This window comes from Argiope bruennichi, chromosome 3, assembly GCF_947563725.1.
Source record: "Argiope bruennichi chromosome 3, qqArgBrue1.1, whole genome shotgun sequence".
NCBI classification, from domain to species: Eukaryota; Metazoa; Arthropoda; class Arachnida; order Araneae; family Araneidae; genus Argiope; species Argiope bruennichi.
This window is the reverse complement of record NC_079153.1, coordinates 134178277-134202102: the sequence shown is the minus strand read 5'-3', so window position 1 is coordinate 134202102 and position 23826 is coordinate 134178277. Positions and strand designations below refer to the sequence as shown.

General features: G+C 41.1%; 1 protein-coding gene across 1 annotated transcript; it reads right to left on the bottom strand.

Moving 5' to 3' along the window:
• Positions 1–13745: 13745 nt before the first annotated feature.
• On the bottom strand, positions 13746–15038 carry LOC129962975 (uncharacterized). Its single transcript, XM_056076978.1, has one exon. The coding sequence runs from the start codon at positions 15036–15038 to the stop codon at positions 13746–13748; it is 1293 nt and encodes a 430-aa protein (XP_055932953.1).
• Between the last annotated feature and the right edge of the window lie 8788 nt (positions 15039–23826).

Sequence of the window (23826 nt, the reverse complement as noted above, 5' to 3'; positions counted from 1 at the left end):
GTGTTCCCAGAGGAGGTATACAAGATCTGCGGATGTTGAATAGTGGAGATTGATAACAATTTAAAAACGTTCTCCTTAAAGGGTGAGATCGGTTCGATAAAACACGGAAATAGTAGCAGGCGGACAACATGTTTCGTCTAAAAGACAACGAGGGTTCATAAGTTTCAACATATAGACTGCTAATCGGGGATGTTCTAAATGCACCGCAGCATACACGCAGAGCCTGATGATGTACGTAATTAAGACGAGATAAGTAAGAATTTCGAGCCGAACCATATACAAAACAGCCATAATCCAATTTGGAGCGAATAACGCTTCGGTATACTTTCAACAAACTAGTGCGATCAGCACCCCAAGTAGTATTTGACAGAACTCTAAGTATATTCAACGATTGCAGACATCTGTTCCGTAAATCCATGATATGGGGGAGGAAAGTCAAGCGTTTGTCGAATATAACACCAAGGAATGTATGTTGGTCGCATATAGTCAGAGGATTACCGTTCAGCGTCAATTCAGGATCTGGATGTAGTGGCCTTCTACAAAAATGCACGCATCTAGTCTTCTGAGCAGAAAATGTGAAACCATTGCTTTCGCACCAGGTTGTCATGTTGTTAATTGCAATTTGTAATTGCCGTTCTATAAAACGCATATCCCTAGCAGAACAGGAGATCTGCAGGTCGTCAACATAGATGTTTTTATGTACAGTGGTTGGAATGGTGGAAAGAATCTGGTTGATTTTTATAATAAATAGAGTCACGCTCAATACGCTGCCCTGCGGCACTCCTTCTTCCTGGCAATAAGCTTTCGACAGAGTATTCCCCAATCGGACTCTAAATAGTCTATGTGCTAAAAAATTTTTGATAAAAATAGGTAAATTTCCACGAAAGTTAAAATTAAACAAATCCTTTAAAATTCCAAATCTCCAAGCTCTATCATAAGCTTTTTCTATGTCAAAAAAGACAGACACCAGGTGATTTCTTCGTACAAAGGCATTTCTTATGTCTGTCTCCAAAGCTATAAGATTGTCAACAGTGGAACGCCGCTTCCGGAAACCACTTTGGAAAGGGGATATAAATTCATTTGCCTCTAATACATGGATCAAGCGAGCATTCACCATTTTTTCAAGACGTTTGCACAGGCAGCAAGTTAACGCAATAGGCCTGTAATTAATGGGATTTTGAGGGTCTTTATTAGGTTTTAATATCGGTATCACAATAGCATTATTCCATTGAATGGGGAAAACATGTTCCCTCCAGATTCTGTTAAACATATACAAGATATTGACCAAAGCATCATGAGAGAGGTGTTTAAGCATAGTATACGTCACTCCATCCGGACCAGGAGCAGTTTCTTTTGCATTTTATAAAACATACTGTAGCTCAGAAAGAGTAAAATCAGAATTATATGGCAGAAGTTTGGTTGTATGAAAGCGTAGAGGATTTCGTTCCGATCGATTTTTAATTGAAAGAAAGGGCTCTGTATAACTACTAGAGTCACATACGGATGCAAAAGCTTCTGCAAGGGCATTCGCCATTTCTTGCATGCTGTTAATTTCTCTGTTGTTTATTTTTAAACAGGAAAGAGAGACTTCGGGGTATATCCCACAAGCTTTCTTTACTCTGATCCACATTTCTTTTGCCGAGACAGAGGACTTGATATTAGATACGAAATTCACCCAACAACTTTTCTGACTTCGCCTTCTAATTAGTCGCGCCTTACTTTTTGCTTCACTATATATAATGAGGTTTCTTGTTGTTGGTTGCCTTCTGAATTTATTCCATGCTCTTTTTTCTCTTTGCCTAGCTTCAGTGCATTCTTGGTTCCACCATGGTTTCCGATATTTTGGAAAGCAGTCCCCAGATTTAGGAATAACAAAATCAGCTGCTGCTATTACTGTGTCAGTAACTAAACTAACTACATCATTAATATTCTCAGCTGTTACCATCGTTTTTGTAATATTTGCCATAACAGAAAAAAACGCCCAATTAGCTTTTGAGAACAAATAACGAGGTGGACGTTGCATTAGAGAGCTATTTGAAAAAAGGGGTTCTAAAAAAATAGGGAAATGGTCACTTTCCAATAGATCATTTCCCACTCTAAAATTAAACTTTGGTGCTAAAGATGGTGTACAAATAGCAAGGTCAAGTGACTGAAATGTTCTATTTTGCTTATGGAAATACGTAGGTTCTGCATTATTTAAGAGGCAAAGAGAATGAGAGGCAATTAATTCTTCAATTTGTTTCCCACGAGGATTCACACGCTCACTACCCCAGAGAGGGCTATGGCCGTTGAAATCTCCAACAAGAATCAAAGGGGGTGGAAGCTCATTTAATAAGGCATTGATGTCTCTTTGGTCTATAGGTGCATTCGGTGGTAAATAAATGCTACATACTGTGATCAGAGAGGGAGCCATTATTCGGACTGCAACTGCCTGTAAATTCGTGTGTAGAGTAATAACCGACGACGGAATGTCATGGGAGACTAGGAGGGCAACACCCCCAGATGCTCGACGAGAAATAACGTCCTTTCGAATGAGACTGTAACGTCGGATTTTTGCAAGATCTGATGGCTTAAGGAAGGTTTCCTGTAGTGCAATGCAGGCGGGATGAGTTTCATTAATCATATCCTTAATGTGAGAAATTTTATTGCGCAAACCGTGGCAATTCCAGGAAAACAGAGCGGCCATAAATTCAATTTTTATCTGGAGGTTTTTTCTTCTTCTTTATACCCTCTGCAGGAATTTTCTTGTGTGAAGCTGAAGAATCGAGCTCCATATCTGAGAATTCGGATGATGAAGTGTCAATTTTTAAAAAATCTTCGGCAACATGAGGTCTTGTTGCAAGCGATTTCAGTTTCTTCCTGTTTTTGGCAGTTTCTTTTTTTGAAACACCAGGAAGTCGTGGCGCTGATTTTTTTGGAGATAAATTTTCTGAAATTGTAAAATTTTTTTGAGCTTGAGTGGAGGTAGATGGTTGGTAATCAGGTGGCACTGGATTAGTTACTGCACAGTGACAGTGGGTAATGCTTGCATCAGTTTGAGAGCAAGATGTGTTCTGAATCGATTTAAGAGCAGATGAATAGGAAACGCCAACTTTTGGAGTCCTATCATTCACAATTTTTCGGGCTTCCGGGAAAGTTATATTATTTTTTATCTTGATGGAAATTATTTCTTTTTCCAAGGTCCACTTAGGGCAGGATTTAGAAAATGCAGCATGGGAACCAGAGCAGTTGACACATTTCAGGATTTCAGATGTGCAAGCATTCATTTCATGGCCTGAATCTGCACATTTACCACAAACATTTTCATTGCTTCGACAACCGATTTGTGAATGCCCATACCTCTGACATTTAAAACATCGTAGAGGATTGGGGATGTAGGGTCGAATTTTGCAATTAATATAACCGCCTTTTATGGACTTAGGCAAAACCGGCGTTTGAAATGTAAGAACAACATGTTGCGTAGGAACAAGTTTGTCACCTCGTCGAATATTAATGCGACGAGCGGCACATACATTTTGATCTCGTAGCTCTTCCAAAAATTCTGCTTCAGAAACCTTTATAAAGTCGGGTTCGGAGAGTACACCACGTGATATATTCATTGTTTTATGGTACGATGTTTGTATTGGGAAGGAACCCAGTGTTGTCATTTTACTGATCTGCAATGCCTGTTTCTCGGATACCTGTAATAGTAGATCACCAGAGCGTAATTTTTTTATATTTTGAACCTCACCAATAGTAGATAAGATGAGTTTATTAATAAGAAACGGAGAAATGGAATGAAAAGTGTTAGGTGTATGAATGACCATGTAACGAGTAGTAGATTTGGCTTCGACGACGTTAGAAAAAGACCCCATATGACATTGATAATGATTCAGGTCCGGCGGCATCGCCCACCACGGAGCCCAACAAGGGATGGTAGTTGCCGGCTCTGGAAACTTTCCAACCTCGGCACTTGCCATAATGCTGACCAGAACCTATACGCTGGGAGTCACCCCCGGGGACAGTGACCACCCTTAACGCCAAGCCCAAGGAGTGACCCCTTCGCTTGATCCCTAGCAGACTAGTAACTCAGGTTGCTAGCTACCGGCCGATTGATACACCGGGGACCACAGTGCACCACCCGTCTAATGGGTCGCCACGCACGGCAAACACGTGGGGGTATTTGCTGTCCATGAGAAGCAGGAAGCAAACAGAGCGGCGACAGCTTCTCATGGAGAGCTCCCTCACCTACCCTCGAGGGAAAGAAAAAAAGGTGACAGCAGAAGGCGCAGAGGAGAGTAAACCTAAAGGGAGTAAAGATTCCTGGGTACCTCGGGATTGGGACACCCGTACTCACCTATAGTAGGTGAGCCCCTGAGGGGTTGTACCAGATGGAAGTACAATGCCAAATCCGACATGTCCATCTGATTTCGAGCCATCTGTAAAAACTGGAATGAAAGATGAATACTGACAGCGATGATAGAGAAATATCTGTTGAAAAACCACAGATGCTGTTGTGGATTTATCATATCCAGAAAATGGATTTAAAAAGGAAAATTCTAGACTATCCCATGGGGCAAAGCAAAAGACATTTGTAGGCATAATTGTTAAATTAAAGTCCGAGTCCTGCAAAAGCTTTTTCATTCTCATACTGAACGGTTGAATGCAGGAGGATCGAGCATCATAAATTCTCCTAAGACTTGCTGGAAGTGTTAATTCTGATATAGGGTGCTTTGAGAGAGACTGCGTTCGGAAGTAATACAAGGCGGCAATTTTTTTACGCCTTAAGTAGAGAGGTAGTTGATAACAAATATTGTATAAACTTTCTATGGGGGATGTTCGAAAGGCACCAGAGTAGATTCTTAATGCAGAATGATGGATAGTATCCAGTCTGCGCAAAACACTAGGACGTGCGGATCCATACACCATGCATCCGTAATCGATACGGGAAAGAATGACTGCCTCGTAAATACGGATTAGGGAGGCTCGATCTGCTCCCCAAGAAGTTCTGGAGAGAACTTTTAAGATGTTCAAGGTTCTCTCGCATTTCCTTCGCAAGTACAAAACATGCGGAATGAAGGTGAGTTTGCGATCAAATACGACCCCCAAAAAACGTATTTCATCAACAACTGGAATAGCATGGCTACGAATATAAATATTAGGTTCCGAGTGAAAATTACGTTTTCTGCAAAAATGGAGGCACCGACTTTTCTCTGGAGAGATGGTGTGCCCATTTTCATCACACCATGTTACTAGTTTGTTGACTGCATTTTGAAGCTGTCTTTCAATTAAATGCATATTACTTCCTTGGCATGAAATCTGGAGATCGTCAACGTAGAGGCTTCCATGAACAGTTGATGGTAATTGATTTAAAATTTGACTTATATGAACAATAAAAAGAGTGACACTGAGGACACTTCCCTGAGGAACACCCTCAGATTGAATAAAATTGTTAGAATAAAAGTTCCCCATTCGAACTCTAAAAGTGCGATATGACAAAAAGTTTTTTATAAAAATGGGCAAATTTCCTCTAAAACCGAGATTGAAAAGTGTTAAAAGTATACCATACCACCATGCACGGTCATAAGCTTTCTCAATATCGAAGAATATGGTGACAAGGTGGTTCCTCCTTACAAATGCGTTGCGAATTTGGGTTTCCAGTGAAACGAGGTTATCAAAAGTAGATCGACCTCGACGGAAACCACTCTGCAACGGGGAGATGCATCCTTGTTTCTCCAATTCATATACGAGACGTGCATTAATCATCCGCTCAAAAGTCTTGCATAGACATTTTGTCCGAGCTATTGGTCTGTAGTTCAGAGGGTTTCCTGAATCCTTGCCAGGTTTTAAGATGGGGATCACAATAGCTTCCCGCCATTGTGCAGGGTACGTCTGCTCAATCCAAATCCTGTTAAATAATCTTAACAGGTTGCAAAGGGAAGTTTTACTCAAATGGCGAAGCATGTTGTAAGTGATACCATCAGGTCCCAGGCTTGTATTATGGGCTTGAGACAAGGCTGTTTCCAATTCCGACATCCTAAATTCAGAGTTGTATGGGAAGTTTCTTCTTGCATTAAAACGCAATGGCAACTGTTCCGCGCGATTCATAATTGCCTTAAATTCTATACTATAAGAACCAATTGCGGAAACTTGTGCAAATGCTTGGCCGAGACTATTTTCAACGTCTAATGGGGATGAATTCGATGTACTTCCTGTATTTAAAATAGGAATGGCAGATTCACGATAAATCCCATTAGCGGCCTTGACCTTATTCCACAACATTTTACTTGGAGTCGAAGATGTAATGGACGAGACAAAATTAATCCAGGATTCCCTCTGACTACGACGACGTATACGACGTGCAAGGGCCTTGGCTCTTTTAAAAGCGACTAAGTTCTCCGTCTTTGGGTACCTCCTAAATTTGTTCCAAAGTCTCTTTTGGTTCTTGTAACTATCGCGGCAAGCTTCATTCCACCACGGTCTGCGAAATTTTCTCAGACGTGGGGAACTCTTTGGAATGGTGGCATTTGCGTCATTTATTATGCTATCAACGACATGTTGTACTGCTTCAGTGATGTCGCAAGTATTGATCATGTTCTCTGTGATTTGTGCTAAAAGTTTGAAAGTATACCAGTCTTCCCGCTGGAATAGAAAACGTCGAGGACAAGATGTCATACCGTCTCTATCAGCATGGGAGACCATAACAGGGAAGTGGTCACTATTATAAAGGTCCTCACTTACGGCAAAAGTCAGCAACGGCATGAGCTCAGGAGAACATATGGCCAAATCAATACTGTGGAAGCTGCGTGTGGGCGCATGAAAGTATGTCTTCTCATCATTATTGAGCAGACAGAGACAGTTATTAATAATAAACTGTTCAATCTGCCGCCCACGAGAGTTTGTACTATATGCACCACACAATGTACTATGGCCGTTGAAATCACCAAGCAAAATAAAAGGCGAAGGAAGTTGCTCCACTAAATTATCGAGATCCTGTTGAGAAATGGCATCATTGGGCGGTAGATAAATACAGCAGACTGTGACCAAAGCTCGTGTGTGAACTTGCACAGCCACAGCCTGCAGAGTAGTATGCAAAGTGAGAGGTGTGCTCGGATAAAGATTTGAGGTAAAAATACATACACCTCCAGAACCATGATGACCATCATCTGCGTCTTTCCGCACACAGTTGAAACCACGCAATTTGACAGGAATGTCAGATGTCAAAAAGGTTTCCTGAACACCAATGCAGACAGGATGAAATTTGTTAATAATTGTCTTGATGTCAAGTAATTTGGAGCGAAGGCCGCGACAGTTCCATGAAAGGAAAGTACCCATTAAGAGGTTCTTTTGGTTTTATAGGTATTGGAGACGGTGTTTGAGTGTTGCGAGACATCGCAACTCATTTCTTCATCCTCTTCTTCAGACGGATGAAGCGCGATGAGTTCAGGACTTTTGGGTGCTTCAACAAAAATGGATGTCAAGTCCTTATGGACTATGCCCTGCGTCGCAAGTCCCAAGGCGACGGATTTCTGACCTTTAGACAATTTCAACTTAGAAGGCAAACTTGTTTTTGAGAGGCCACGTTTAGAAAGCTTCAACTTCAGGGAATTTTGAGATTTTGATTTTGATTTTGTTAAGGCCTTTTCAGGTCTACGAATTTCTAAAGTGGTGTTGGTGTTTGATTCAGAATCGGAATCCGATGTTTTTGTATTTGTTTTAGAATGGCTAGGATTTTTGAGACAATTCTGGCACGTACAGTTTACGCAAAATGATTTCTGTACAGCGGAGGCATAACTCAGACCGGGAGTTGGTGTTTGAGATAAAATTTTCTTTCTGGCTTCAGGGTAAGATAAGGCTTCTTTTATTTTCACTGTAATGATTTTTTTCACAAGTGTCCAGCGTTCGCACGATCTAGAAAATGAAGTGTGACTGCCACCACAGTTTACGCACTTCTCATGTGTGGAACATTGCTGACCATCGTGCCCTTTCTCAGCACAGCGGGCGCAAGTGAGAGTCCCGCGGCAGTTGGCCTTAGAATGGCCGAAACGCTGACACTGAAAACATCTCAACGGGTTAGGGATATAATGTCTCACTGGTAATCTAATGTAGCCTGCATAAATAAATTCTGGTAAACTTGGACTATGGAAAGTGAGTATATAATGTTTAGTGGGGAGGATTTGGCCATCCCGCCGTATAGAGATCTGTTGTACATTGGTGACACCTTGATGTTTTAGTTCTGCAGATATTTCTTCAAGGGGAACATTAAACAATTCCCCGCAGGTTATAACGCCTTTAGAATAATTTAATGACTTGTGTGAACTGACTGTAATGGGAATGGTAGCTAAAGCTTTCAATTTTAATATTTGCTGGGCTTGCTTTTTTGAATTCACTTCAACCAGCAAGTCGCCAGAACGCATTTTTCGGATTGAAGAAACTTCGCCTACGGTTGCTGCGAGTGCCCTCTGTACGAGAAATGGCGACACAGAATTAAAATTTTCATTTTTCTCGGAAACACGCTCGACAACAAAAAAGGAATCGTGATTTGGAATATTTAAGGTATTTGGTACGATACGACGCCCACCGAAGGGACCACGTTTGGAAGAGCCCATACGACATTGAAAGAGATTCGGGCCCGACGGCACCGCCCACCACGGAGCCCAACAAGGGAAGGCAATTACCGGCTCTGGTCATTCGCAGCCTCAGCATCCACCCTAGTGCTAATCGGTACCTATATGCTCGGAGTTACCCCCGGGGACAGTGACCACCCTTAACGCCAAGCCCAAGGAGTAACCCCTTCGCTTGATCCCTAGCAGACTAGCCACTAAGGTGACTAGCTACAAGCCGATTGATGCACAGGGGACCACAGTGCACCACCCGTCTTTCTAGTGGGTTGCCCCGCACGGCCAACACGTGGGGTTTTAGCCGTCCATGAGAAGCAAGAAGCAAACAGAGCGGTGACAGCTTCTCTTGGAGAGCTCCTTCGCTTGCCGTCGAGGGAAGGAAGAACGACAGTAAACAGCAAAAGGCATAGGGGAGAATAAACCATAAGGGAAGTAAAGATCCCTGGGTACCTCGGGATTGGGACACCCGTACTCACCTATAGTAGGTGAGCCCCTGAGGGGTTGGTGCTAGCCGGAACCTATACGCTCGGAGTTACCCCCGGGGATTGGATTGTAGATTGGATTGTAGATTTTATTGGCACAAGAGCCTGAAAAGGCCATACTGCGCCATGCATATGGTCCAAAAAGTATGAAACTTTAAACAGCGTTCAGTAAAAAAAGGTTCAAAAATTCAATGATAAAACTCTGGATCAATTGAATGATGCGTCAGGCAAATATGGCGATTCAGATAAAATGGTAAAAACCAATTGCTTTCAAGAATTTAAAAATGTTTTCGTGAGGATTTTCTCCCAACAGCGTTCGCATGTTCAGTGACAAGGAGTTAAAAAAATGTAAACGGTGAGAATTAAAATCAGGACATTCTATTAAAATATGAATAACTGTTAAAATAACTTGGCATTTGGAGCAAAAAGGAGCTCGATCGCCTAAAAAAAGATATTTATGCGTTAAGCGAATGTGACCAATGCGGAGTCTAATCAGTTTGACATCGAGCTCACGCATTGGGAGGCAAGGCCATGATTTAACAAAGGGTTTTATACTGTGTAATTTATTATTTGTCTGTTGGCTCCATGATTTTTCCCATAGTAAATAAATATGTTTTGTGAAAACATTCTTCGCGTCGGAAAAAGGTATTTCACGTTGCATGAACAAGGTGGCTGTTTTTGCAGCATTGTCCGCCAGTTCATTTCCCGCTATACCAACATGACCTGGAATCCAGCAGAATAATATTTCATAACCTCTATTTTGAAGTGTCTTTAAAAGACACAAGATTTCCAAGGCAATTGGATGAATTCGAATGTGAAAATGGATTTGGATTTGGATTTCTGGCGCAAGATCCTGATTCAGAATATGCTGCGCCGAAAAAGTTTAAAATTTCCCAGCAAGATAAAAATTAGCTTCACGTTTTTAAAAATGAAATTTGCTGTGTTCAAACTAGTCAAAAGTTAAAAAAAAGGAAGGAAGTCAATAAAATTACAGCTTAAATTTCATGGATGATATTCACATCTTTAACATACAAGAAAATGTTTGGATGATGTGTCTTACCCAATAGAAAATCTAAGGTAAAATTGTTGGATTTAAAATGTTTATAACGAAGATCAGTAAAACTTGCGAATTCAGTTAAAATGTGACGAACTGCTAAAATCACTCCACAATTGCCACATACCGGGGGAGGCTCCGCAAAAAGTAAATATCTATGTGTCAAGCGAGTGTGACCAATGCGTAGTAGGGACAAAATTACATCATAGCGCCTGCTTAGTTTAGAAAACCATTTGGCCAACTGTGGTTTAACAAAATGAAGCTTATTGTCAGTCTCCATGTCCCATTGATTTTGCCACTGTCGATAGCACCAACGAGTAATAGATGTGCGCATATCCTCATAAAAAAGACGTTGTTGCAAATTTACACTCGCTGACTTAGCTGCTGTATCTGCGATTTCATTTCCAGAAATACCCACGTGTGAAGGTATCCAGGAAAGCAAAACTCTAATATTTTTCAAACAAAGACGACGATACATATTCTTCACTTCCTGTAGAAGTGGGTGACCATGAGATGAAGAGTTTAGAGCCTGTAGGACGCTCAGAGAATCCGTGTAAATAACAGACTTATGGATCTGTTGTTCATCAATATATTTGAGGGCTAAGTAAATAGCACTTAATTCCGAGGTAAAAACAGAAGTAAGAGGATGGAGTTTATAACTTATAATGCGATGACCATGAACAAATGCGCAACCCACATGATGAGGTGACTTGGAACCATCCGTAAAAATGGGTTCATAGGAACAATAAAATTCCCGATGATGTTTAAAAAGTGAAATAAAAACAGAGCTATCAGTGTCTGATTTTCTAAATTGTTTAAAAGGGTCTTCATAGTGTAATTTATTTTCTATCCATGGAGCAGGATTCAGACTATCACCCGCATGTATTTGTATACCGATAAAATCATTTGGTAATATTTTACGTATACGTAATCCCAAGTGAGGTATGTAGGATTTCCGCGAATTAAACAAACGGTCGTTAACGTCAGTCCAGATTTTCTCATGAAAAGGATGGCGTTTATTGGACAAAATACGGTAGAAATAAAACAATGATAGCTTCATTCTCCTATTAGATAAAGGGGGCTCAAACGCTTCAGCATATAAGCTAGATACTGGTGATGTCCTGAATGCTCCAATACACAATCGGAGGGCTTGATGATGAACGACATTCAGACGTTTAAGGTAAGATTGCCTAGCAGAGCCATGAATGACACATCCATAATCAATTGTTGATCGAATGATACCTCGGTACACTCTTAACAAGCACGTTCGATCAGCACCCCAAGAAGTATTGGATAAAACCCTTAGAATGTTTAATGACTTCAGACATTTACTCCTCAAATATGCGATGTGTGGAAGGAAAATCAATCTTTTATCAAAAATAATTCCAAGAAATTTGTGCTGCTCCTGAATGGAAATTGGATTGCCGCTCAAGAACAACTCCGGTTCCGGATGAAGAGGGCATTTGCAGAAGTGCACAGCAACTGTTTTCTGAGGGGAGAATGTGAAGCCGTGTTTATTTGACCAGTCTACAATATTATTTATCGCTTTCTGAAGTTGTCTTTCAATGTATCGCATGTCGCGGGCGTAGCAAGAAATTTGCATATCATCTACATACAGTGTCTTGCTAACAGTTGCTGGTATAACAGATAAAATATTATTAAGAGCTACAACAAAGAGTGTCACACTTAATATACAGCCCAGTGGAACACCTTCTTGACAAAAAACATTAGAATAGGTATTCCCAAGCCGCACTTTAAAATATCTTTGGTGTAAAAAATTTTGAATAAAAAGTGGCAAATGACCTCTAAAGTTGAGGTCGTAAAGATTTTTCATGATCCCGTATCTCCATGTTCGATCGTATGCTTTATCTATGTCAAAAAATACTGACACCAAATGATTCCTTTTTATAAAGGCCGTTCGAATATCCGATTCCAAGGCCAAAAGATTATCGATTGTTGAACGATTCTTCCGAAAACCGCTTTGAAAAGGGGAAATAAATTCATTTTCCTCCAGTATATGAACGAGACGTGCGTTTACCATTTTTTCAAAACTCTTACACAAACAACTGGTCAGAGCTATTGGTCTATAGTTGGATGGTTCTTGTGGATCCTTTCCAGGCTTTGGTACAGGAATTATTATAGCAAATTTCCATTTATCAGGAAATACATGCTCTTTCCAAATTCTATTAAACAGACACAGAAGATTTTGGAGGGATCCATCTGATAAATGCTGAAGCATTGAATAAGTAATCCCGTCCGGCCCCGGTGCTGTTTGTTTTGTTACAGATAATGCTCTACGCAACTCCATAATAGTAAAATCAGCATTGTAAGACAGATGCCTTTTAGTTTTAAAGCGTAATTTGATACCATCTTGGTATTTTTTGTGCGTAAGAAAAGGTTCCGTGTAGTTATTCGATGAACATACAGAGGCAAAAGCTTCTGCAAGAGCATCAGCCATTTCCTGAACGCTAGAAATGTCTTTCCCATTCTTTTTCAAGCAAGAAATGGAATGATCAGGATAAATACCGCATACTTTTCGAATGCTGGTCCACATATATTTGGAAGTTGCAGCAGAATTTATACTTGACACGAATTTAATCCAATAAGTCCTCTGACTTCGCCGTTTAACTCGTCGTGCTATAGATTTGGCTTTTTGAAAAAGAATCAAATGATTCGTTGTTGGACGTCGCCTAAAGGTGTTCCAGGCCTTTTGAAGATCTTTTTGTGCATTTGTACAATCTTGGTTCCACCATGGTTTTTTATATTTGATTTTTCCTGATCCCGATTTTTGGATAGTAGCATCTGCCGCTTTTATAATAGTGTCAGTTATTAAATTTACAACGTTATTTAAATCTCCATTCTCTACCATATTGCGTGTTATCAGTGCCCTTGAAGTAAAGTCTATCCAGTCAGCTTTTTGAAAAACATATCGAGGTAGACGTGAATTATTTACACCACTTCCAGTTAAGTGATCTAAAAAGATGGGAAAATGGTCGCTATCAAGCAAGTCAGTTCCCACTCTAAAATTAAAGTACGGAGCTAGAGAAGGTGAGCATATAGCGAGATCTAGTGAATGAAAAGTTTTGCTCCTTTGATGAAAATATGTTTCTTCTCCATTATTGAGCAGGCATAGTGAATGGTTATTAATAAATTCTTCAATCAGCCGCCCACGAGGATTAACATCTTTACTTCCCCAGAGAGGGTTATGGCCATTTAGATCACCAATTATGATGAAAGGAGATGGTAATTCATCCACTAAGGCATTAAGATCTCGTAATTCTACCGGGGTACTGGGTGGCAAGTAAAGACAACATATTGTCGTCAAAAAAGGGTTCAAGACTCGAACGGCAACAGCTTGCAAATTTGTGTGCAATGTTATGATAGACGAGGGTGTATTATGGGATACAAGGAGAGCAACACCTCCGGTAGCCCGTTCAGATTCGTTATCCTTTCGGATAAGGCTATAACGTCTTATTTTCATACTGTCAGAATGTTTCAAATAAGTTTCTTGCAGAGCTATACAAATCGGATTTGTATCGTTAATTAGGTCTTTAATATGAGTTGTCTTGGTTCGGAAACCACGGCAGTTCCAGGAAATAAATTTGGCCATCAAGATTGGGATTTATCTGGAGGTTTTTTCTTTTTTTCCCCACCTGATTGGTTTTTAGAGATAGTAGATGGGTCTAACTCCATATCGGAGAATTCAGAAGATGATGTATAAGTTTTTAAGAAATCCTCTGCTACAGGATGTCGATTCATTAGCGCTTTCTTTTTCGTTCTTTGCTTTGAGTGTACTTGCCAAAATTTATGAGATGATGACGTGGAAATTTTTGTTTTATTATTACGATTGCGTTTGGTGATTTTATCCATTGCAGGGCAATTGGATGACAGCGAAGAAACAGAGGACACCTCTGGCAATTTTGTAGTTTCATTTGAAATTGAACTAGTGGGTGGTAACTGAGTAATGCGAGAATCGGTTTGAGCACTACTACAAATTAGTGTTGCTTTAAGGGCACCAGAAAAAGAGACACCAACTTTTGGAGTTCTGTCATTTATCAATTTTCTCGCTTCTGCAAAGGATATGTTTTTCCGTATTTTCGTGGATATTACTTCCTTCTCTAGAGTCCATTTAGGGCAAGACTTTGAGAAAGAGGTATGAGGCCCAGAGCAATTGACACATTTCATGGTGTCTGAAATGCAATTGTTTATGTCATGTCCAGGTTCAGCACATTTCGCACACATGGTGGTTTTACTGCGACATGCTTGTTGGGAATGGCCGTACCTTTGACATTTAAAACACCTAAGAGGGTTAGGTATGTATGGCCGAACTCTACAAATTTGGTATCCTGCTTTAATTGATTTTGGAAGAACTGGCGTTTGAAAAGTTAAGACAATGTGCTTTGTTGGTATAAGTTGACCGTCACGTCGGACGTTAATACGACGCGCGGCACATACTTTCTGATCAGAAAATTCTGTGACGAGATCTTCATCAGACAAGTCGATGAGATCTGGCTCAGAAATAACCCCACGTGAAAAATTTAAAGTTTTATGCAAAGCTGTTTGAATAGGGAAATCTCCCAATTTGGTAAGTTTGCCAATAAGAACAGCTTGTTTTTCCGACGTCTGCAACAGAAGGTCACCAGAGCGTAGTTTTTTAATATTCTGTACTTCACCAATTGTAGACTGGATTAATTTGTTTATCAGAAAAGGAGAAACTCTATGAAAGGTGTTTTGAGTGCTAATGATCATGAAACGAGAATTGGATGATGCTACAGTGACGTTAGAAGAAGAGCCCATATGACATTGATGGTGATTCAGGACTGGCGGCATCGCCCACCACGGAGCCCAACAAGGGATGGTAGTTACCGGCTCTGGAAATTGTCCAACCTCGGCGCTTGCCATAATGCTAACCAGGACCTATACGCTGGGAGTCACCCCCTGGGACAGTGACCACCCTTAACGCCAAGCCCAAGGAGTGACCCCTTCGCTTGATCCCCTTGAGCAGCCCAGTTATGTGCCTGGGATACCAGCCGATTGATACACCGGAGACCGAGATGTATCACCCGTCTAATGGGTCGCCACGCATGGCCAACACGTGGGGTTTTTGGCTGTCCATGAGAAGCAAGAAGCAAACAGAGCGGCGACAGCTTCTCATGGAGAGCTCCCTCGCTTGCCGTCGAGGAAAGGAAAAAACAGCAGAAAGCAGAAGGCGTAGGGGAGTTTGAACATGAAGGGAGTAAAGATCCCTGGGTACCTCGGGGTTGGGACACCCGTACTCACCTATAGTAGGTGAGCCCCTGAGGGGCCGAAATGCACCCGAACAAATCCTTAAAGCAGAATGGTGTGTAGTGTCTAATCTACGTAAAATGGCAGATCGCGCAGAGCCATACACCACGCATCCGTAATCAATACGTGATAGCGTCACTGTTGTTGTTGTTGTTGGGTTTATTGGCGCAAGAGCCAATCTTGGCTATACTGCGCCAAACGTATGGTTTAATTCCATCCTAAAAATTATGTTAAAATTTCAAAAGCAGATGATTCCAGTAAAAACCAGACATCTTTAAAAACAACAATGGATGTATCATTTTCGAACATAACAATGATTTCAAATGTACAAATAAAAAATTTAAACAAAAAATAATTTATATGTGGATATAGAGTTGAATAGCTTTTAAAAAGTTAAAAATATTCGGGTGGTAATTCTCACCCACCAAGTCAGCTAAAGTTAAAGACGGTGAATGGAAGAAACGAATACGATGAGAATTAAAAGCAGGGCACTGGACCAAAATGTGATATACTGTAAAATCCAGTTGACAAGTAGGACATGTTGCTGCTTTTTTGCCTAGAATTAGATGCCTATGAGTGAGGCGGGTGTGTCCTATACGGAGACGAGTCAGTTTGACATCCATCTCACGTATAGGGAGAACAGGCCACAAACTAATGGTAGGTTTGATAGAACGTAGCTTATTTTGAACTTGAATGTTCCATGTCTCCTGCCAAGAAGAATATGTGTGATTAAAAACAGCCGTCTTAACATCAGAAAATGGAAGTCCGATTCTTAAAAACTCCGTCGCAGATTTTGCAGCCAAGTCGGCCTTTTCATTACCAAAAATGCCCACATGACCCGGAACCCAACAAAAAATTATATTAAAACCATCGTTTTGTAATAAACGAAATGTAAACAAAATACAAACAGCAATCGGATGCATCCGATAATGATAATTAGAAAGTGTTTTCAAGGCGCTCATGCTATCGGAATAAATGATAAAATTACGCTGAGTAGAAGGCGAGATTTTTTGCAGAGCATAAAAAATGGCCACTAACTCAGCCGTAAACACAGAGCAGTAGTTGTGAAGACGATAGCTCACTGTCTCAGATGGAGTTACAATGGCACAACCAACATGTCCATCTGATCTTGAGCCATCCGTGAAAACTGGTATAAAAGAAGAATACTGATGGTGATGATACAGAAAGAGTTGTTGGAAAATTATCGGAGGAGTTGATGATTTATCGGTTCCAGTGAAGGGATTTAAAAAAGAAAATTGAGGGATATCCCAAGGTGGGAAGCTAAAAGAGTCATGAACTTTAACATGAACATCGTTAAGATCCGAATCGCATAGTATTAATTTAGTTCTCTCACTGAATGGAAGGATGTGAGAGGGACGGGCATCATATAGTTTACGAAGACCAACCGGAAGATACATATGACAAATGGGGTGATTGTGAACGGACTTTATACGGTAATAATATAAAATAGATAAATTCTGACGCCTTAATTGAAGAGGGAGTTGATGGCAAATGACATACAGGCTCTCAACCGGAGAAGTGCGAAAGGCTCCGGAACATATTCTTAGAGCAGTATGGTGTATGGTATCTAATCGCCGCAAAACTGTTGTACGTGCAGAACCATACACCATGCAACCGTAATCAATGCGGGAAAGGATGACTGCTTGGTAAATACGGAGCACGGAGGTCCGATCGGCGCCCCAAGTTGTTCTAGACAGCACTTTTAAAATATTCAATAACCTCTCACACTTTTTCCGCAAATATAAGACATGCGGAAGGAAGGTGAGCTTCCGATCAAGAATCACTCCCAAAAACCGTATTTCATTAACAACTGGAATTGAAATATTCCGAATATGAATATTCGGATCAGGGTGAAGATTTCTTTTTCTGCAGAAATGAACGCATCGGCTCTTCTCCGGCGAAATAGTGTGCCCATTGTTATCGCACCACGATACCAATTTGTTTACAGCAGTTTGTAACTGTCGTTCAATTATATTCATACTACTTCCGTGGCAGGATATTTGTAAATCGTCAACGTAAAGACTGGAATGTACAGATGAAGGTAAATGAGTTAAAATTTGACTAAGATGGACGATAAAAAGTGTGACACTGAGGACACTTCCTTGTGGAACCCCCTCAGCTTGAATAAAATGATTTGAGTAAAAGTTCCCAACACGAACTCTAAAAGTGCGATTTAATAAGAAGTTCTGTAAAAATATGGGAAGGTTTCCCCTAAAACCAAAGTTAAAAAGTGTTCCGAGTATGCCAAAGCGCCAAGCACGGTCATAAGCCTTCTCAATATCAAAGAATATGGAGACCAGGTGGTTCCTCCTGACGAATGCGTTGCGTATTTGTGTTTCCAATAATACGAGGTTGTCAAAGGTAGACCGACCTCTACGGAAACCACTCTGCAACGAGGAGATGCATTCTCTTTTCTCCAATTCGTGTATGAGACGTGCATTGACCATTCTTTCAAAGGTTTTGCACAGACAATTCGTCAGAGCAATTGGTCGGTAGTTCAGAGGGTTGGATGCTGCCTTACCAGGTTTTAATATTGGGATCACTATAGCTTCGCGCCATTGTGAAGGATACTTCTGCTCAACCCATATTCTGTTGTATAATAGTAACAGATTCGAAAGAGAAGTTCCATTCAAATGGCGGATCATATTATATGTTATCCCATCTGGTCCAGGGCTTGTATCATGGGCTTGAGTTAAGGCAGTTTTCAGTTCAAATATTCTAAATTCACAATTATATAGGAAAGTACTTCGGTCATTAAAGCGTAAAGGCAACCGTTCCGCGCGATTCTTTATTGCCAGAAATTTACGACTATAAGAATCTATGGCAGAAACTTCAGCGAACGTATGACCAAGAATATTGGCTACGTCTAATGGGGAGGAATGCATCTCATTTCCCGTATTTAAGACAGGAATGGAGTTTTCACTGTATATCCCATTAGCAGCCTTTACTTTCTTCCACAAATGTTTACTGGAAACCGAAGATGTGATCGATGATATAAATTTAATCCAAGATTCCCTCTGACTACGACGGCGTATTCGACGAGCAAGGGCTTTGGCACGCTTAAAAGCAACAAGATTAGCCGTTGTCGGGTACCTTCGAAAAATATTCCAAAGTCGTTTTTGCTTCTTATGGCTGTCGCGACAAGCTTCATTCCACCACGGTCTACGAAAATTTCTTAGACGTGGGGAAGTTTTAGGGATAGTAGCATTCGCGGCGCTTATTATGCAGTTAATGACATGTTGCATTGCTTCCGTGATGTCACAAGTACTGACCATATTCTCTGTGATATCTGCCAATTGTGCGAATGCATCCCAGTCTGCCCGACTGAATAAGAACCTTGGTGGACAAGGAGTAGCACCGCCACCATCAGCATGAGAGACAATAACTGGGAAGTGGTCACTGCCGTAAAGATTATCGCTAACTGTTAGAGTGAGGAATGGCAGGAGTTCAGGTGTACATATGGCCAGATCAAGAGTATGGAAGCTACGTGTGGGTTCGTGGAAATACGTCTTCTCATCATTATTGAGCAAACAGAGACAGTTATTAGAAATAAACTGTTCTATCTGTTGCCCACGAGAATTTGTACTCCCCGAACCCCACAAAGTACTGTGTCCATTTAAGTCCCCTAGTAAAATAAAAGGTGAAGGAAGCTGGTCCACGAGGTTGTCAAGATCTTGTAACTGAATGACATCATGAGGTGGTATGTAAATGTAGCAAACTGTGACCAATGTCCGTACATGGACTTGTACAGCCACAGCCTGTAAAGGTGTATGCAAAGGCAAAAGTGTGCTCGGATATGAATTTGAAGTAAAAATACAGACACCACCCGAAGGACGAGATGATATGTCTGCATCTTTCCTAGCACAGTTATAGCCGCGTAATTTTAGAGGAATGTTAGGTGTCAGAAAAGTCTCTTGGACACCAAAACAGATAGGATGAAATTTGTTTAAGATGGATTTAATGTCATTAAGTTTGGACCGAATGCCGCGACAATTCCAAGAGAGGAAGGTACCCATTATAAGACTGGTTTAGAAGAGGGGCGAGAAGAGGCAGTAGTTGGAGTCGCTAAATCTTCGCAACTCATTTCAAGCTCAGATTCATCCTCGGACGGATGTAATTTGATATCTGGGCTATTATTAATGCCACCAAAAATCGACGTCAAGTCCTTGTGGACTTTACCTTGTGCCGCTAACCCCAAGGCAGCCGAATTTTTTAATACCGATTTTTTCAATTTTATTGGCAGGTCGTTTTGCTTAAGACCACGCTTCGCAAGCTTTAGCTTCAAAGACTTGCTAGATTTGAGTTTTTGTTTATTTTTTCCAGGCTTGCAAGTTTCAGGAGCACTAGCCGTTGATCTTTCAGTGTCAGAATCGGATGTTTTCTCGGGTGGTTTGGTTTTAGGCTTATTCTTAATGCAGTTTTGGCATGAACAATTTGCGCAGAATGTTTTTTGTACCGCAGAGGCATAACTCAAACCTGGCGTAGGAGTTTCAGCTAAAATCCTCCGTCTAGCTTCGGGATAAGAGAGGCTCTCTTTTATTTTCAAAGCTATAACCTGTTTCTCTAGAGTCCACCGTTTACAAGACCGAGAAAAGGATGAATGATTTCCATCGCAGTTCACGCATTTTTCTTGTGCGGTGCATTGTTGACTCTCATGGCCTTTCTCAGCGCAGCGGGCGCAAGTAACAGTCCCGCGGCAATTAGCTTTTGAGTGACCGAATCTCTGACACTGGAAGCATCTCAGAGGATTTGGTATATAGTGCCTCACTGGTAATTTCATATACCCGGCATATATAAATTCTGGCAATTTCGGGGAATGGAAGGTTAGTATGAGATGTTTAGTGTCAAGTATTTATCCATCCCGCCGAATGGTTATGCGGCGTACATGTGTCACTCCTTGACCCTGCAATTCCTTCAATATTTCCTCGAGAGGTACATTAAATAATTGACCACAAGTGATCACACCCTTTGAATAATTTAGTGATAAATGAGGCTGAACAGAAACAGGTATTGTGGCTAATGCTTTTAATTTTAAAATTTGATGCGATTGCTTTTTAGAACAAACTTCTACTAGTAAGTCCCCTGAACGCATCTTGCGGATTGAGGAGACCTCACCAACTGTTGCTGTGATAGCTTTCTGTACAAGGAAAGGAGATACAGAGTTAAATGATTCGTTTTTATCTGATATTCGTTTAATGATAAAGAAGATGTCAAATTTTTGTTCATTTGGAATTAATTTCATTGCTTTTTGATGCCCACTGAAGGGAGATTTTTTAGGAGGAGCCATGCGATATTAAGGGAGATTCGGGCCCGACGGCACCACCCACCACGGAGCCCAACAAGGGAAGGCAGCCACCGGCTCTGGTCATTTCCAGCCTCGGCGCTTACCTTAGTGCTAATCGGTTACCTATACGCTCGGAGTTACCCCCGGGGACAGTGACCACCCTTAACGCCAAGCCCAAGGAGTAACCCCTTCGCTTGATCCCTAGCACCCTAGCCACTCAGGTGACTAGGTACCAGCCGATTGATACACCGGGGACCACAGTGCACCACCCGTCTTTCAAATGGGTCGCCACGCACGGCCAACACGTGGGACATTGGCTGTCCATGAGAAGCAAGAAGCAAACAGAGCGGCGACAGCTTCTCATGGAGAGCTACCTCGCTTGCCGTCGAGGGAAGGAAATACATAGCAGACAGCAGAAGGCGGAGAGGAGAGCGAACTGAAAGGGAGTAAAGATCCCTGGGTACCTCGGGATTGGGACACCCGTACTCACCTATAGTAGGTGAGCCCCTGAGGGGTGATAGCGTCACTGCTTGATAAATGCGGAGTAATGAAATGCTATCAGCACCCCAAGATGTCCTAGAAAGTACTTTGAGAATGTTTAAAGACCTGTCACACTTCTTCCGCAGATGTAAGACATGCGGAAGGAAAGTGAGCTTACGGTCAAATATTATTCCCAAAAATTTTACCTCGTTTACTACAGGAATGTTAGCATTCCGGATATGGATTAAAGGATCCAAATGGATGCCACGTTTCCTGCAAAAGTGAACACATCGACTTTTCTCAGGAGAAATCGTATGCCCATTTTCATCACACCAGTCTACCAGCTTGTTAACTGCAACCTGCAGTTGGCGTTCGATTACGCGCATATTGCTCCCTTGGGAAGAGATCTGAAGATCATCCACATATAATGTGCCTTTAACAGATGATGGTAACACATTAAGAATCTGGCTAAAATGAGTTACGAAAAGCGTCACACTGAGGATACTTCCTTGTGGAACTCCCTCAGCTTGAATAAAACTATCAGAATAAAAATTTCCAATGCGTACACGAAATGTTCTTAATGATAAAAAGTTCTTTAAAAACACAGGTAAATTTCCTTTAAATCCGAAATTTGAAAGAGTATCAAGAATGCCAAAACGCCAAGCATGGTCATAAGCCTTTTCTATGTCGAAGAATATGGAGACCAGATGATTCCACCGGACGAATGCGTTTCGAATTTGGGTCTCGAGAAGGACGATATTATCCAATGTCGAGCGTCCCTTACGGAAGCCATTCTGCAATGGCGGAATACATGTTTTTTTCTCCAACTCAAACACAAGACGGGCATTAACCATGTGCTCTAGTGTTTTGCATAGACAACTTGTGAGAGCAATTGGCCTATAGTGCAGAGGGTTAGAGGCATCTTTGCCGGGTTTCAGGATTGGAATCACAATAGCTTCATGCCATTGTGATGGGAACTTCTGTTCATTCCAAATACGGTTAAATAGAAATAACAGGTTGGAAAGAGAAGTGGTAGACAAATGGCGAAGCATGTTATACGTGATTCCATCAGGACCAGGACTGGTATCACGTGCTTTAGACAAGGCCGTCAATAATTCATTCATCCTAAATTCTGAATTGTAAGAGTAGGAGTTTCGGGTAGTGAAACGCAAAGACTTCCGTTCCGCGCGATTCTTAGCCATTATAAAAGCAGGCATGTAATTATCAGCTGCGGAAACCTTTGCAAAGGCTTCTCCGAGAGTATTGGCAACGTCTAATGGAGAAGGCATCACCCCATTTCCAGTATTCCAAACTGGGAAGGAGAAATCTTTATATACTCCATTAGCAGCTTTGACTTTTTTCCATAACAATTTGCTGGAAGTAAAGGATGTGATTGAGGAAATAAAGCGACACCAGGACTCCCTCTGACTACGTCGACGAATTCGACGAGCATTCGCTCTAGCACGTTTGAAGGCAATAAGATTCTCCGATGTAGGGTACCTGCGGAAAATGTTCCACCGTTTCTTTTGTTCCCTGTAACTATCGCGGCAGGCTTCGTTCCACCACGGTCTTCGAAATTTTCGCATACGTGGGGAACTTTTAGGTATGGTATTATTGGCGGCTTTAAGTAAACAGTCGACGACACTTTGTATTGCGTGTGTAATGTCGGCCATGCTGACCATATTCTCAGAAATCACTGCTTGTTGCATGAAAGCAGCCCAATCAGCCCTCTGAAAGACATAACGTGGTGGACATTGCTTGAAATCAGTTTCAGTATAGGAGACTATTAAAGGGAAGTGATCACTATCATGGAGATCACTTCCGACTATAAAATTAAGCAAAGGTAGGATATCAGGAGAGCATATGGCCAAGTCTAAGCTGTGGAAGGTACGTGTGGGCTCATGAAAGTAGGTTTTCTCGTTACTGTTAAGGAGACAGAGACGGTTGGTTGGTTGGTTGGTTGGTTTGTGCGGTTTATTGGCGCAAGAGCCATATTTGGCCATGCTGCGCCAAGCAAAGGGTAAGAAAAAAGGCCAACAATAAAACCAAACACATTAAAAAATATAAAAGCGAAAGTGATCAGCATAAAAATGCAGGAAATTACTGTGCAATTATGTTAATGATTTAAATAAAATACTGATGTGATGAAAGTGTTACAATGAAGCAAAGTAAAAGGTGGAACATGAACAAAAGTCAAAATTACTAAGGTAGGTAGGTAGGTAGGTATGGTTTATTGGCACAAGAGCCATGTGAGGCCATACTGCGCCTGTCATATGGTTTAATTTAAGAGCACATTAATATGAACTGAATCAATCAATTATAAATTAATACCAACTAAGATAAACTGTATATAGTGTAAGCGATGTAGCAATCAACTAATAAAATTTTAAAATTTATGAATCGCAGGAAGAAAATAATTATGAAACGGTAAAAGTGTGATATTAATGATACGACTCCATAAAAATGCAATAACAGACGATAAAAGGTTGAAAGGCAATTAGATGCAAGTAAAAAGGTGAATTGCTTTTAAAAATGTAAAAATATTTGGGTGGTATTTCTCACCCACCAAGTCGGTTAGAGTTACGGATGATGTATTGAAAAAGCTGGCACGATGGGGAT